Source organism: Vombatus ursinus, unplaced genomic scaffold, assembly GCF_900497805.2.
Source record: "Vombatus ursinus unplaced genomic scaffold, bare-nosed wombat genome assembly UNPS02014786.1, whole genome shotgun sequence".
Lineage (NCBI taxonomy): Eukaryota > Metazoa > Chordata > Mammalia > Diprotodontia > Vombatidae > Vombatus > Vombatus ursinus.
This window is the reverse complement of record NW_020954564.1, coordinates 9428042-9445695: the sequence shown is the minus strand read 5'-3', so window position 1 is coordinate 9445695 and position 17654 is coordinate 9428042. Positions and strand designations below refer to the sequence as shown.

Here is a 17654-nt window from a genome sequence, read left to right as displayed (position 1 = left end):
GTTGAAGATTGGAGCAAGGGGCATGATTGACAAGAGAAGATAGAAGATGAGATCAAAGGTACTTGATCTAAGGCATATGAGAACAGATTAGCCAGGGCAAGGAAAAGGGCCACCTAACTGTCAGAGATGGGAGGGGGGGAGGAAAAGAGACCAGAAAGTAATGTCAAGGTGTTCTGAGATGAAGCAAATGAGAGAAGAATGAGTCCACATCAAATGTTCTCAACTTTCTCAGTGAAATAGGAGACAAGAGCTTCAACTGAGAAGGAGGAGAAAGATGGAGATATGGGAGTTTTGAGAAGAAAAGGTTTGAAAAAACTTTTGTCAGAAGTGGAATAGGGAATCAATTAGGGAAGAATAAATGGAATGCCTTGTTGCAGCTGAAGATGGATGAGAGGAATGTATAATATACCCAGCCAGCACAATAGTGTGACTTCCTCCAGCTCTCTTCAATGGCATGTGAGAAGGAACAGAGGAGTCAGATGGTGGGAATGATCCAAGGCTGAGGTTTAACATGGGATAAATGTCAATAGGACAAGAGGGCAAAGGATTTGAGAATCCAGGGAAATGTTGAGTTGAATTGGATCAAAATTAGGGAGGGAGGTGAAGTCAGAGCAGGGGTAATGCCTGACAAAGTACTGAGGGATAGAAGGCATAGAGGCCTTAATCAGGGTAGAGAATGAGTTTAAGAGGTGGGAGACATAGGAAGAGTTGGACTGTTAGGAGGTTATGGTCAGATAAGGGAATGTTGGATTTTTAAATTATGAAAATGGAACATTTCTGGGTGACAGTGAGATCAAATGTATGACCATACCTATGTCTACCTGAAATGAATTGAAAGAGTAGGTCATGGGATTTTAGGAATTATTAACCTGGTATTTTATCATAGAAGTTGGTTGTTTCTTGCATGCCAAGTTATGGCATTGTTTTCTTGGGTTTTTATTTATTTTTGTTTGTTTTGATTTTTTTTAAAGTAACACTGAAAGAAACTTAACTATTTTGGTATTCTCTGTTCATGACCATAGCTGACAAACATGTCTTCATTTCTCTTGGCAGATATGTGTATCCTTTGGACTCCCTGACTTGGATTGAATATTGGCCTTCAGATGAAACTTGTTCATCGTGTAAAGATTTTATAGCTAATTTAGAAGAGTTTTCTGAAGGCATCTTTTTATATGGTTGTTAAAACACTTGAACAAATCTAGCTGTGTTTGATATCCATGAAAATTAACCCAGGTAGAAAGGAGGACCTGAAATTTGTAGCTGAACCTAGAGGATGCTTATTTTCTCTCTAATTGGCCTGACCCCAGGGCTATCATCAGAGCCTTGAGACGGAGGAGAGAGCAAAGGGAGGCAGTGTATCTCTCACACAACCACTGGTTCCTATGTGTAGAGATAAACCTGGGCAGGCCAGAGACCAACCCTTCCCATCCAGAGCTGAGACCTTTCCTGCTTGGATTTGTTATTTTCCAGGCTTCCTTAAAACTGTATAGTTTCATTTTTTTAAAGTCATTTTCCCTGAGTTCTTTAGCATTCAAACCTGGACTAACTTGGAAAGCCCCTTCACTTCTATTCCATGGTACTTGCTTTGATAAGATAATGATTTTAAGAGCTGTAACTTTCTACAATAACATGGCCTTGGGGGACAATGTAGAAAAATACACCCAAGTCATTGGAAACCAGAAGCAGTGAATTGGAACCCCTCCTAAAATAAACTGCTCAGGAATGCTTCATTGGGCCAAAATAACAGATCCATTGAAATGTAGTATCTTACCCAAACATGCCCACTCCTTAGAGAAAAATACAGGGAAAGAGAAAAGTGATCATTAAAAACTGTTCTTGGCATTTAAACTGTGCTTGAAAAAAAAATGTGTTATTTTATGCAAGCTCAGCACCATAGGCACAGACCCTGGCAGAACAAAGCAAGAACAAAGGCATTGCTTTGGAGGAGGAACAAAGTTTCTAGAAAACTAAGTGCTGGATATCATTGGTGCTTTGGATGTACAGTCTAAACAGGTCCAGGTCAGCTCACCTATCACCAGGAAATGTGGAAATCACCTGCCCCAAAGTCACAAGGAGTTCATTCCCTTGAGCCTGCTTTGTTAAAGTTAAGAATAACCTATGTTTTTACAAATGGAAATGAACTACTTCCTGAAAGTTTAGGGGCCCTTCTACCTCGGAGAGCTATAGATGTAGTAGATTCCTCTTTCTGTGTGATTTGGGTGAGATGCTTTCCCTCTCTGGCCTCAGTTTCCCCTTCTATCAAAAAAGGGCATTGTATTTGATGATGTCATTTCCCTTCCCGACCTCAAATGCCATAATATAGAGAAACAGGGTAATAACTTGGAAAGAACATCACAGTTGGAATTAGCAGATCTGTATTTGAATCCTGAGTTTATTGCTTATTAACTATGACACAGAAAAGACACTGAATCCTTCTTAAACATTAGTTTCCTCCACTGTGAAAGGGGAATGGGGAGTAAGAGGGAATTTTAACTAGAATAGTTTCTAAGCTTCCTTGCAGCTCTAAATCCTATGATCTCATGTGACTAGTACTGCCCACCTATAAAACTGTGCATTCCCTTTGACCCAGCAATATCACTAGTAGGTCCATATCCCAAAGAGATCAAAGAAAAGAAAAAGGACCTCTATGTACAAAAATATTTATAGCAGCTCTTTTTGTGGTGCCAAAGAATTAGAAATCTAGGGGATGCCCATCAGTTGGGAAATGGCTGAACAAATTGTAACATGTGATTGTGGTGGAGTACTATTGTGCTATAAGAAATGAAAGGGAGATGGTTTCAGAAAAAAAAATACATGGCAGGACCTATATGAACTGATGCAAAGTGAAGTGAGAAGAACCAGGAGATCATTGTTCACCATAACAGCAGTGTTACAATGATGATCAACTGTGAAAGACTTGGCTACTCTGATCAATACAATGATCTGAGACAATTTCAAATGACTCATGATGAAAAGATGCTATCCACCTCCAGAGAGAGAACTGATGAATTCTGAGTGCAAATTCAAATAGAATTTTCCGACTTTCTTTATTTTTGCTTTTTTTTGAAATATGGCTAATATGGAAATAGATTTTGCATGATTTCACATGGACAATTGATATCATATTGCTTACCTTCTTAATGGGTAAGAGAGAGGGTGGGAAGGAGGGAGAACTCAAAATTTAAAAAGAAAAGATGTTAAAAAATAAATAATCATAAATTAAAATGTAAAAAAAAAGGAAGGGTCGGGGGAAAAAAGACAAGTACTGCCCAAGTTGCAAATGCCTAATTTATGAACATCCATGACGCGCAAGTCACCATTGTATGCTAAATATGGGAAAGAACTCTCCCCACACCTGGATTTCTTAAGACAATATTTTCCCTTTGCCTAAAACCCTGGAAAAATCAAGAGGACCAAAAGTCATAGAGACTTAAAGCGCTAGAATCCATGTAGCAATACATTTCTGAAAGTTCTTGGTTGACACATGGAAGGAGAATCATGGAGTCCTAGATCAGCTAATCCTTTTTCTGCTTATTCAAAAGTCACAAGTAGAAGTTCCCTCAAGGCCAAAGGGATCAGGAACCTGGAAATATATGACCATACATATTGTAGCACTTTAAAAACCTATAATATTTGTTCATTCATTAAACAAGCATTTATTAAGCACCTACTGTGTATAGAACACTTTACTAGTTTCAGAGGGAGATGGAAAGTTTAAGACACACATTGCTCCTGACCACGTGGAGCTTACTGGGAATCAGTCCCCAATATAGATAATTATGTAGTACAGGTTCCACAGGATTCATTCAATTCATCTGTTTGACAAGGCTTAATAAGCACCTAGAGTGCTCCTACAGTGTACAAGGCTCAATGCTAGGAACTTGAGAAACAAGCAAAAAAATGAAAGCTATCTTCAAGGACAGCTACATGGAACAGTAGATAGAGAGCCAGGCCTAGAATCAGGAAGACATCTTCCTGAGTTCAAATCCAGCCTCAGACACTAGCTGTGTGACCCTGGGCAAGTCATTTAACCATGTTTGCCTCAGTCTCCTCATCTGTAAAATGAGCTGGAGAAAGAAATGGCAAACCACTCCAATATCTTTGCCAAGAAAACCCTAAATGGGATCACGAAGAGTCAAACATGACTGAAAAATAACAAGAATCCTCAAGAAACCTGCATTTTACTTAACTTTCCTAGGTTCAATGTGGAGAATTTTGAACAATCATAATCACACAAATGCAGTTGGATGATTTATCCATAGAATTTGTGTGCTACATAGAAATTATAATTATAAAGAATGATACTCAAATGATCAAAATAGTATCATAAATTCTGAGAATTTCTCTCCCCCCTCAAAGTTCTGCCTGGCATTTTATAAACCACATTGATGACACCTTCCAAGATCCCCTGGTTTACCCTGGAAAATATTGGTTCATACTTAATGAAGTAAGGGTTATTTGAAAGAAGTTGTTGTAGATATTTAGATCAATATTAATAATATTTATAAAGTAGTAGTAGTAGTTATTGTTTGTCCTTCCTTTCAAAGAAGACCAATGACATCATATATGAGTGATGTCTTGACTTGCAAGTGAATTGGATTTAAGTGAGGCAGAATCGGCAAAGTCATCAGCCTCACTCTTCCAGAGTCATTGAAGTCCACTGGCAAAACAAAAGTCAGGATGGGATTCAGTGGATGATCTTGATGTCTTCGATGTCTCACCAAGCTCTAAGCCCTCCACAGTGCCTGCTTTAGTTGCCTTCCTAAGATAGTATAGTTTGATGGAACGACTGTGAGTTAGGAAACCTGAGATGTAGCACCTGTACTGTCACATTTTCATGACCTTTGGCAAGTCACTCACCTTCTCTAAGATGAATTTTCTCATATGTAGAATGGGAAACAATACTTATGCTGATTATGAGACAAAATGAGGACAAAAATGTGATAATAGGAAAATACTCTGAAAAGAGTAAAATGCTGTATAGATGTGAGGTAGGGACTGTGCCTGATCCATCCTGGCATCTCCTACAGCACTACTGCAGTGCTCTTCCTGCACAGGAGGAAGAATGAATCAATGAATGGCTGAATTGGGTTAGCTACAGGTTCATCATAACAGAACTCTAATCTTGACAGTAATATTAATATTGAAATCTCAACTGATTTTTTTTCCTGTAAAGTAATTGTCTTCAAAATTTAAAAGAAGGATAAAGAAATATTTCCCTTGTTTCAGGAGAGAGGTAGCAAATGGTGAGTCTGATATTGCCTATGCTTAAGATACAGCCATTGTGTCACTTTTTTTTTTAATTTTATTTTTAATTTATGGAATAAAACAAGAATTTCTATAACAATATAATAAAAAGATGATTGTACACAAAACTGCAAATCTGTTATGTACAACTTGCTATTCCTTTTAAATATATAATAAAGTTATCATGTAAATTTCTTTTTTCCTTTTTTTCTTTCCCCCCTCACCCTAGAGATGGCTATAGTTAGACACAAATAGGTATATATGTAAAATTATTCTATACATAACTTTACTTCTCAGTTCTTTCTCTGAAGGCAGTTTATTTTGCTAATTTTTTTCTTTTCTTTTTTTTAATTTTTAGGCAATTGGGGTTAAGTGACTTGCTCAGGGTCACACAGCTAGTAAGTGACAAGTGTTTGGTCTGAGGCTGGATTTGAAATCAGGTCCTCCTGACTCCAGGGCCGGTGCTCCATCCACTGTGCCAGCTAGCTGCCCCAATTTTTTTCTTTATTATAAGGAAGGATTCACATCAAAGGACAAGTTACTAGGAAGTTACTGTTGTAAATATATACATATATGTAATATGTTTAGTATCATCAATAAGACATTTAAAAAAAATAAGTTTAAGGTAAGAGTTTAATGCTCCACAGAACTCTCCATTAAGTGCCCTTTTGGGGATCCCTTCTGGTCAAGAACTCAAAAAAGCTCTCCCTTACTTCAAGTTTGATAAAGTTGAAAGACCCTTTCCATGAGATGGTGGACTGACCTCCTCCTTATTACCATGGCAGGAAATGCTTGGGTAGTTGGAGGTTCAGAGAAGCTCGTTTCTAGATTGAGGAACGTTTCCTTCAGTGGCTGCTCTGTTCCCAGTGGGGCCATGGAGGGGTTGCTGACAGAAATTACTGCTGAATGAAACTAAATATTATGTACATCTAGGCTGCAAAGAGTGTGAATGATGAATCCTGTGAAGTGGTCACATTATTTAAATTCAGACTGCATATTTCCATGGGACTGAAACTAATTACCATATTATATATGATTATAACTTTGAAAAACATGCATTCAAATATATATGAACACCTTGTGTTCACACATTATTCACACTAACCAGGATCTGGTTATAATTATAATGGCCAAGATTACCTCTGAAAATGTACCTCCCTTTACTTCAGAAGCAATGGACTACGGATGTGCATACATTACCAGACACTGTCATTTATTGGTTAGTTTTGCTAAAATGACTTTTTTTCTACTTGCTTATTAACCTTTATTATAGGGGAGAACTTGCTGGATAAGGGAGGAGGAGGAGATATATTCAGAATTAATGTGACAAAAGAAAAGGTATCAGTGGAAAATAAGATTTTATTTGTTTTACAAATACTACTGAATATATTTATTCTCTCTGCAAAAAGGTTTTTATGGATCCCAGCCCAGATCCCATTAAGACATTATTGCTGCATGGCCTGTGATAAGTGGATTATAATAAAGGCAGATTTTAAAATTTTTCTTTATTTTTAGTTTTCAACATTGACTTCCATAAGATTTTGAGTTCCAAATTTTCTCCCCATCTCTCCCCTCCCCCCCCACCCAAGGTAGCATGCAATTTGATATAGGGCCTACATATACATTCATATTGAACCTATTTTCACATTAGTCGTGTTGTAAAGAAGAATTAGAATCAATGAGAGAATGCATGAGAAAGAAGAAACAAACAAAAAAAAGAAAGAAAAAAGGGAGAGTAAATAATATACTTTGATCTGCATTCAGATTCCATAGTTCTTTTTCTAAATGTAGAGAGTATTTTCCATCATGAGTCCTCTGGAGTTGTCTTGGATCCTTGCATTGCTAAGAAGAGATGAGTCTATCAAAGTTAGTCATCCCATGATGTTGCTATTATTGTGTACAATGTTCTCCTGGTTCTGCTCACTTCACTCAGCATCAGACCATACAAGTCTTTCCAGGTTTTTCAGAAGTCAGCCAGGTCATCATCTCTTATAGCACAATAGTATTCCATTACATTCATATACCACAACTTGTTCAGCCATTCCCCAACTGATGGGCATCCCCTCGGTTTCCAATTATTTGCCACCACAGAAAGAGCTGCTATAAATAAATATTTTTTGTACATGTGCATCCTTTTCCCATTTGTATGATCTCTTTGGGATACAGACCTAGAACTGCTATTGCTGGGTCAAAGGGTATGTACATTTTTATAACTCTTTGGGAATAGTTCCAAATTGCTCTCCAGAATGGCTGTTCCAATTTTCCTACATCTTCTCCAACATTTATCATTTTCTTGGTTTGTCATGTTGGCCAATCTGATAGGTGTGATGTGATGCTTCAGAGTTGTTTTGATTTGCATTTCTCTAATCAATAGTGATTTAGAGCATTTTTTCATATGACTATAGATGGCTTTAATTTCTTCATCTGAAAACTGTTCATATCCTTTGACCATTTATCAATTGGGGAATGACTTGTATTCTTATAAATTTAACTCAGTTCTCTACATATTTTAGAAATGAGGCCATGAAGGCAGATTTTACCACCAGTGTTATAGTCACCTTTACAGAGTACTGGTGAATGTTTATTCTGGAAAAATGAAGATTTAGGAGGTGTAGTTATGAAGTTAAGGGTGCTTCTCAGAGCACAGGTCTGAGAAGGTTCCATACACAATGAGGGATTCAGGAGTAATCAAAGGTCACTATTCTTTTGAGAGGCAAAGAGGGCAGAGAAAGGGAGGTTTGAGGGTGTCAAAGATAAACTTGACCTGGCTCAAAATTTTGACACCCAGAAAGGATCTTTTGTAAATCCGAGTTTAGAGTTTATAAATTGTGAAAACGAGTTCCAAAATACACACATATCACCACGCACCCCCCCACACACACACACACATACACATACATGAATTCTAGGCAGCCACTGGGTTGTTTTATGCATGTGTGTGGTGGGGTGTCTGTGTTTTGTTTTTGTTTTCGTATCTTTTCAGTCCTGATTGACTCTTCTTGAACCCATCTGGGGTTTTCTTGGCAAAGATACTCAAGTGGTTTGCCATTTTCTTCTCCAGCTCATTTTACAAATGAGGAAACAGGGTTAAGTGACTTGCTCAGGGTCACACAGCTAATCAGTGTCTGAGGCGAGATCTGAACTCAGGAAGATGAGTCTTCCCGACTCCAAGCATGGCACTCTATCCACTTCGCCCCCTAGATGCCCAGAGCTGTGATGGACCTTTGGAAATTAAATGCTGGATTAGCTGGTACCATGGTATAGTGGAAGGAGCACTAGACTAAGAGTCATAGGATTACATTTACTTCTGTTATTTATTTCCTATCCTGAAAAAGCCCTTGGTTGATTCTTCTATCCCTGCCAACTATTGTCCTCTTTCTCTTCTGCCTTAGGAGCTAAACTCCCCAAAAAGGTCGTCTAAAATAAGTGCCTCCACTTTCTTTCTCACTCTCTTCTCAACCTCTTACAATCTGGCTTCCGACCTTATCATTCCACCAAAACTGCTCTCTCCAAAGTTACCAGTGACCTCTTAGTAGACAAATCCAAGGGCTTTTCTCAATTCTCATAGTCCTTAACCTATCTCTAGTTTTTGACACTGTAGAGCACTCCTCTCCTTGATACTGTCTCTAGGTTTTTGGGACACTACTCTCTCCTGCTTCTCCAACTACCTATCCGACTGCTTTGCTGGACACTTTGCTGGATCATCTTCCAAATCACCCCCTCTAAGCATAGGTGTCCTTCAGGGTTCTGTCCCAGGACCTCTTCTCTTCTCCCTGTATGCTACTTCACAGGGTGATCTCATCAGCTCTAATGGATATACTTGCTGTCTTTATGCTGGTGATTCTCAAATCTACCTTTCCTGCCCCAATCTCTCTACTGACCTCTAATCTCACATCCCCAACTGCCTTTCAGACATCTTGAACTAGATGTCTGGTAGATGTCTTAAACTCAATATATCCAAAACAGAACTCATTATCTTTCCCCCTAAACCTTCCTCCTTTCCTCTCTTCCCTATTACTGTAGGGGGAAATATCATCCTTCTAGTCCCTCAGGTTTATAGCATAGGAGTCATCCTGGTTTCCTGACTTGTTCAAGCTCTGCCTACCCACCCCATCCAATCCAAACTGTTAACAAAGCCTACCAATTTTACCTTTGCAACATCTCCTGAATAGCCCCTCTTCTCTCCTCAAACACAGCCGAACTCTAGTGCAGACCCTTGTGACCTCAAGCCTCAATTACAGCAATAGCCTCCTGGTGGGGGGTCTACCCATGTCAAATCTCTCCCTACTCCAATCCATTTTCTATTCAGCCACTAAAGGGATTTTCCTAAAACCCAGGGGTGATCATGTCACCCCCACTCCCATCACTTCCACTCAATAAATTCTAGTGGCTCCTATTGCCTCTGAGAGCAAATATAAAATGCTCTGTTGGCATTCCAAGTCCTTCATAAGCTAGCTTCCTTCTAGCTTTCCAGTCATCTTACATCTTACTCCCCACCACATATTCTTCTATATAGTGACACTGGCCTCCTGGATGTTCCTCAAACAAGACGCTCCATCTTTTAACTTCAGGCATTTTCTCTGACTGGCCCCCATGACTCGAATGGTTTCCTCCTACTCCAATTACTGATCTCCCTTGTTTCCTTTAAGTCCCGACTAAAATCTGGCCTCCTACAGGAAGCCCTCCTTACCCCCTCTTAATTCCAGTGCCTTCCTTCTGTTAATTATTTCCTACTTAGCGTGTATATGACTTGCTTTATATATATTTGTTTGCATGTTGTCTTCCCTATTGGTTTATAACCTTCTTGAGGGCAGGAACTGTCTTTTACCCTTTTGAATTTCCAGAACTTAGTGCACTGCCTAGCACATAGTAGGGGCTTAACAAATGTTTATACTGAATTGAATTCTTACCTGTGTGATCTTGTGCAAGCCATTTACCCTCTCTAGGCCTCAGTTTTCTCATCTGTAAAATGAGTAGATTTGATTAGATGACCTATAAGATCCCTATGAACTCTGAAATCACAAGTATATTGGTTTGTTAAATCATTCTGGGCCTGTTTTATAATCTCCAAAATGAGAGGGCCAGACTAAATGATTTCTAATTTCTCTTCCACCTCCTACATTCTTGTGATTTAGAGTGGGAAAGAAAACTGAGGCCTGAGAGGTAAAATAATTTGCCCAAAGTCACATGAATGGCTGAGCTGAGATTAAAACTGAGGCTTCCTGATTCCAAGTTCAGGGAGCCTGTCATTAGAGTGACTCCTACTAACTGCTCCTGAATTTTTTACAACTCTACTGGAGTTCAGGGAATAGATGACTGCTTGGGGGTCGGGAGAGGAATGAATACTGGCAAGGCAGAAGTCAGGCACTTGGTATAATTAACTTTTATAGGAGAGGAGCAGTCAGGACTGTTCTGGAATGGTTTTTTGTTGGTGTTGTTGTTGTTGTTGTTGTTTGAATTCGACAGAAGAAACCAGACCTCATGTCAGGAAACTAGTTTGAGGTTGTGGTGTTTTGTTTTAACCAGAGAGAGGGGAAACTGGAGCAGAGACTGAAGATGTTGTTTTGAGAACAGGCAGAGGAGAAGAGACAGGAGATCTGCCCCAGTGAGGATGGGGATTGGGAAGGAGGGAGTGCCTATGAATCCCTAAGCACTGTCTTCCATCATCCTCCCCTCCTTAAGGTCAAAGCACAAAACACGAGGGGAAGAGTAAAGTGTGGGGTGGGGTGGGGAAGGATGGGGTGGGGAGAGGAAGATACATGAGAATTGCCTATCAGTTTGTGGCATGTGAATTTGGTTATTGTTTTTAATGAAATGGGGGAGAAACAGGAAGGGGGTAGTTCTTTCTTTCCTTGTCTTACTCTTCTGAGAGACTTATCACCCTTAAGTTGTCTTCACCTATCCTGTCTCCAAGATCAATATGTTTTGCTTGTGTAGAGATCATGTTTTCTTTTATTCTTAATGCTTTTTCTTTTGGTTCTTCTAGATCAAAGGTTCCCAAACTTATTTGTCCTACCACCCCCTTTCAAAAAAAAATTACTCAGTGTCCCCCCTGGAAATCTACTTTCTTTAACCTTTTAACAGTTTTTTTTTAATTTGCATCATTTCAAAAAAATAATATAAAATATATTTTTTAAAAATGATAGATCTTAAATTTAATAATTTATTGCAAATTTGTGGGGGATTTTCCTGAATTGAAATTTTGATGATGCAATATTGCATCATGTCACCATATAGTATCATATTGTAAATAAGTCATTGCATGCACATATTCCTCCCGACGCATGCTGGGATTTCCTGACACTGCATGACAAGACAATGCTCGTCTGCCAACACTTGCTTGCTAAGACCTGTCAGCAGACTTGACTGCTGATTGTTTATAACTTGCACATTGTGTGTTTATTTGGAAAATAATGTAATCACTAAGACTTTAACTTTGTTACACAACAGATGAAACATGTACCAACAGTTTTTCAAAATTTTCTTCTCTTCTTTTCTTTCCTTATGCTTCCACTGCCCCTTTATTTATATTCAACTCCCCCCAGTTGCACTTGAGGCTACTACCACCCTCCCTGGATCATTCCAGGGCTCCCCAGTGGGTATCACCCACTTTGGGAACCTATGTATCTAGATTGTCTTTCACTTCTATGTATTTGAATTCCCAATCATCTGTTTTCTCTTTTGTTTCTTTCACAATATTTGCTACCATGGTTTCAAGGTTTTCTATTCTGCCAATTATTTTGCTGTGCAAGACATAAATTCTGCTTTCACAATTTTTATTTCTCTCTTGAACCATTAAAAAACATCTAGCTGTTTCCATACTCTCTTGAGAATCCACAGGGCCCTCTGCCTCTTCAGGTATTGATTAATTTATCCTTTGCCTTGCAATATTTATTCAGAGATGTTTTGACTCATTTAGATAGCTTGGAAGCCATCTTCCCTTCTGTTATTAACTTCTTCCTTGTTGGTTTAAATGAGTTTCCTTCCTCTTAAAATCTTCGGTAATTCAATTTCCTCATTAAATGTAGATCATAATAATTGTAGTCTCTATGTCACAATATTATTGTGAGGAAGGTAATTTATAAATGTCAAAGTTTCATAGAAATATGAGTTATTATCAGTTGAAACTTAGCTGAGAACAAGACCCTTTTCTAATGGGATAAAGATCAGGCCTGAGGAGACATGATAAATCTTCAGGAGTTAAGGAGTAAGGGGTGGAGGTAGGGTCAGTGGGTAGGGCCAAAGACAAGCTTCCCCATGCCACCCTTGTATGCTGAGGGAGAGAGGCCTATGAAATGGGAAAGGTGGAGACTTGCCTGACAGATGCATGAATGTACATTATAATCATAGCTTATGTTTTTGGTGTTTTAAAGTTCTCTTCTCACAACATTCCTGTGAGGTAGGTAGTATAGTTATATTATCAATGCAGTGTGTGAGGCACTTCTCACATGTGGGACCCAACACTATGACTTCAAATTTGAGGCTTTCAGTGGGTCAATACCAACTCAAACCCATGGCTAAAAAGCTTCCACTAACATGTTTACTTTTCTTCAGTCAACCAGAAGACACATTATTCAAAAGCAAACAGCATAGCAAATTAAGTGACAAGAACATATTCCCCTCCCATATATAACAAGTCTTACAGTCTTCCACAGGTTACCATATCACCAGGGAAGTCCTTGTAACATAAAGGACACAGACAATAAAGGAAGACACATGAAGGGCTTACATATACAGAACATCTTGCCAGCAAAATTTTATAAATGGGACACAGACATCAGGAACTAATATGACCAGGGCATGAGAAAGTGCTTATATACTATTAGAGTTAATTGTTCTTATTTAAGTGTTTATTAGAACTCACTTGTAAATCCATCTGATCTTAGTTTCCCCCCTCCCCCCACCTCCCTAATCTCCCTCCCTTCCAGGGAGTTAATTTATAACTTATTCAAATTCTTTCTCTAAGATAAGTATTCCATTTCCTGTTCTGTTAATCTGGGAGATTTAAATTTTTGTAAATATTAATCCATTTCATTAGATTGTCAGTTTTGTTGGCATATAATTGGGCAAAATAGCTCCTAATAGTTGCTTTCATTTCTTCTTCATTGGTTGTAAATTAACCTTTTTTTTTCATTTTTTATTATGGTAATTTAGTTTTCTTTTTTTCCTTTTAAAATCAAATTGGATGGCTTATCTATTTTATTGTTGTTTAAAAAACCCAGCTCCTACTTTTATTTATTAATTTGATGTTATTATTTTTACTTTCAATTTTGTTAATCTCTCCTTTGATTTTCAAGATTTCTACTTTGATGTTTAATTGTTTTTTTTTAATTTGTTTATGTTTTAGTTGCATGCCCAATTCATTGATCTGCTCTTTCTTTTATTAATGTGAGCATTTAGAGATATAAATTTTCCCCTGACTACAGCTTTGGTTGCATCCCACACATTTTGGTATATTATCTCATTGTTGTCATTAATGAAAATGCTGGTTGTTTCTATGATTTGTTCTTTGACCAACCCATTCTTTAGAAGTATTGTTTAGTTTCCAATTAGTTTTTGATCTATGCTTCAGTAGTCCTTTGTTGAATACAATTTTTATTGCATTATGGTCAGAAAAATTATTTTCTACATTTATTTGTGAGGTTTTTATGCGCTAATATATGAAGTTGCCATGTACAGTTGAGAAATAGATATGCTTTCTATTCAAATTCAATATTCTGCAGAGGTCTAGCATATCTACCTTTTCCAAAATTCTATTCAGGTCTTAAATTTCTTCCTTGTTTATTTTATGGTTCAATTAATCTAGGTCTGAAAGGGGTAAATTGATGTGCCTCACTATTATAATTTTACTATTTCCTCCTATTAATTCATTTAACTTCTCATTTCAGAATTTAGACACTATGCCATTTGGTGCATATGTTCTGTATTGATATTAATTCAATGTTTCTGGTACCTTTTTAGAAAAAATATAGTTTCACCATTTATCTCTTTTAATTATAACTCTTTTCATTCTTGCTATGTCTGAGATCATGATTGCTACCCCTGCCTTATTTTTACTTCAGCTGAAGTATAAATAGATTCTGTTTCAGCTCCTCATTGTAAGTTCTATGTGGTCTGTTTCAAGTAAGTTTCTTATAAAGAATATATTGTTGTATACTTGGAGAATCCTAGAGAATCAACTAAAAAATTGAAATAATTAACAACTTTGGCAAAGTTTCAGGATATAAAATAAACCCACATAAATCATCAGAATTTCTATACATTACCAACAAAGTCCAGCAGGAAGAGATAGAAAGAGAAATTCCATTTAATGTAACTGCAGACAATATAAAATATTTGGGAGTCTACCTGCCAAGTCAAACCTAGGAACTATATGAACATAATTACAAAACACTTTTCACACAAATAAAGTCATATCTAAATAATTGGAGAAATATCAATTGCTCGTGGGTGGGCCAAGCCAATATAATAAAAATGACAATTCTACCTAAATTAATTTACTTACTCAGTGCCATGCCAATCAAACTACCAAACATTTATTCTAGAGAGCTAGAAAAAGTTATAACAAAATTCACCTGAAAGAACAAAAGGTCAAGAATATCAAGGGAATCAATGAAAAAAATGCAAAGAAAGGTGGCCTAGCCATACCAGATCTAAAACTTTTTTATAAAGTGGCAATCATCAAAACTATTTGGTACTGGTAGTGGACCAGTGGAATAGATTAGTACACAATACACAGTAATAAATGACCATAGCAATCTAGTGTTTGATAAACCTAAAGATCCAAGCTTTAGGGACAAGAACTCACTACTTGACAAAAACTGCTGGGAAAACTAGAAAGCAAGTTGGCAGAAACTTAGGTATAAATCAACATCACACACTGTACATCAATGTAAGGTCAAAATGGGTACATGATTTAGACATAAGGGGTGATACCATAAGCAAATTAGGTGAGCATGGAATAGTCTACCTGTCAGATCCAGGGATAACGGAAGAATTTATGGCCAAACAAGAGATAGGAAGCATTGTGGGGTGTAAAATGGGTAATTTTGATTACATTAAATTTAAAAGGTTTTGCACAAACAAAATCAATGCAGCCAAGATAAGAAGGAAAGCAGAAAGCTAGGAGGGAAATTTTTACAGTTTCTCTGACAAAAGCCTCGTTTCATCAGTATATAGAAAACTGAGTCAAATTTGTAAGAATGCAAGTCATTTCTCAATTGATAAATGGTCAAAGGATATAAACAAGCAGTTTTCATAAAAAGAAATCAAAGCTATCTATAGCCATATGAAAAAGTGCTCTAAATCACTATTAATTTGAAAAATGCAAATTAAAACAACTCGGAGGTCCCACCTCACACCTATCAAATTGGCTATCATAGAAAAGGAAAATGACAAATATTGGAGGGGATGTGGGAAAATCGGGACACTAATGCATTGTTGGTGGAGTTGTGAACTAGTCCAACCATTCTGGAGAGCAATTTGGAATTATGTGCAAAGGATTATAAAACTGTGCATACCCTTTGATTCAGCAATGCCTCAACTAGGTCTGTATCCCAAAGAGATTTTTTTTTAAAGAAAAAGGACCTATATGTATAAAAATATTTATAGCAGCTCTTTTTGTGGTGTCAAAGAATTGGAAAATAGGGGCATAGCCATCAATTGAAGAATGGCTGAAGTGGTGGTATATGATTGTGATGGAATACCATGGTTCTATAAGAAATGACAATTAGGATGATTTCAGAAAAACCTAGAAAGACCTATATGAACTGTTGCAAAGTTAAGTGTACAGAACCAGAAGAACATTGTACACAATAACAGCAATACTACATGATGATTATTTGGGACTGACTTGGCTATTCTTGCCAATACAATGCCAAAGGACTTATGATGAAAAATGCTATCCATTTCCAGAGACAGAACTCCACACATCAAACACACATTGAGACACATCAAACAATACTCCTTTTTACTTTCTTTATTTTTCTTGGAGTTTCTTTTTTTGGGAAGAAGGTCTGTTTTTTCTTTCACAACCTGACTAATATGGAAATATATTTTGCATGATTGTACATGTATAACCCAAATCAAATTGCTTGCTTTCTCATTGAAGTGGAGGGTGGGGGTGACAAAGAGGGAGAGAGAGAATTTGGAACTCAACATTTAAAAAAATGAATGTTAAAAATTGTTTTTACATGTAATTGGAAAATACATTTTTAAAAGAGTATTTTCTTGTATTCTGGTTTCTAAAGCATTCTGTTATCTTCTATTTTATGGGTAAGTTTATCTCATTTACATTCACAGTTAAGATTACTTAACTGTGTATATTACTCCATCCTATTCTTTATATTTATCCTCTTCTTTCCTGCCCCTTCTTTAAGAGTTTCTTTGATTTCTGACTAACGTCTCCCTTAATCTACCCTCCTTATTTTCCCCTCTTCTTCTCCCTCCTTTCCTTCCTAGTTCCTTATTGGGTAAGATCTATTTCTGTAATGATCTATGTGTGTGTGTATTCTTCCCTCCTTTAATCAGTTCAGATGAGAGTGAGGTTCAAGTGTTGCCCACTACATCCCACTGACCCTCCCTTACTGTATAAACTTTTCTTTGCTCATCCCATTTATGTGAAATGTCTCCCATTTTTCTTCTCCCTTCAACCATCTCCCGGTGCATTCCTCTTCTCTACCCATTCTATTCTTTTTTGAGATTATTCAAACCACAACATAATTACACCCAGACCCTCTGTCTAATTAGACATCCTTTATGACCTATTGTTGGGTTTCATGTATAATCTTTCCATATAAGAAGGTTAACAATTTAACTTCTTAAGTCCCTTATTATTTCTCACTCACATTTACCTTTTTATGTTTGATTTCTGTGTTTATGTGTCAAATTTTCTACTCAGTTTAGTCTTTTCATCAGGAATGCTTAGAAGTCCTTTGTCTCATTAAAGGTCCATTTCTTCCCTTGTAGTAGTAGTATTTCTAGTTTTTCTGAATAGGTTATTCTTGGTTGTAATCCTAGATCCTTTGCTTTCCAAAATATCATATTTCAAGCCCTCCATTCCTTTATAGTGGTGGCTGCTAAATTTTGTGTGATCTTGACTTTGCTCCACAGTAGTTGAATTATTTCTTTTTGGCTGCTTGCAGTATTTTCTCCTTGATCTGAAAATTCTGGATTTTTAGTACAATATTCTTAGGTTTTCATTTTGAGGTTTCTATCAGGAAATGACTGGTAGATCCTTTTAATTTCTACTTTGCCGTCTGGTTCTAAGATATCTGAACAGTTTTTCTTTATAATTTATTGCAACATTATGTCCAGACTCTTTTTTTGTTGTTGTTTATGGCTTTCAGGTAGAGCAATGATTTTTAAAATATCTCACCTTGATCTATCTTTCCAATTCAGTTGTTTTT

General features: G+C 37.1%; 1 protein-coding gene across 1 annotated transcript in view; it reads left to right on the top strand.

The window, feature by feature from the left end:
* LOC114047345 (complement C5-like) overlaps positions 1 to 1848 on the top strand; it is a 120548-nt gene extending 118700 nt beyond the window's left edge. Inside the window, exon 41 of the mRNA XM_027868146.1 lies at positions 1054 to 1848. Within this exon, the coding sequence (XP_027723947.1) occupies positions 1054 to 1183 (130 nt within the window). The 3' untranslated portion in view covers positions 1184 to 1848. The remainder of the gene's footprint in view (positions 1 to 1053) is intronic.
* The last annotated feature ends 15806 nt before the right edge of the window (positions 1849 to 17654 follow it).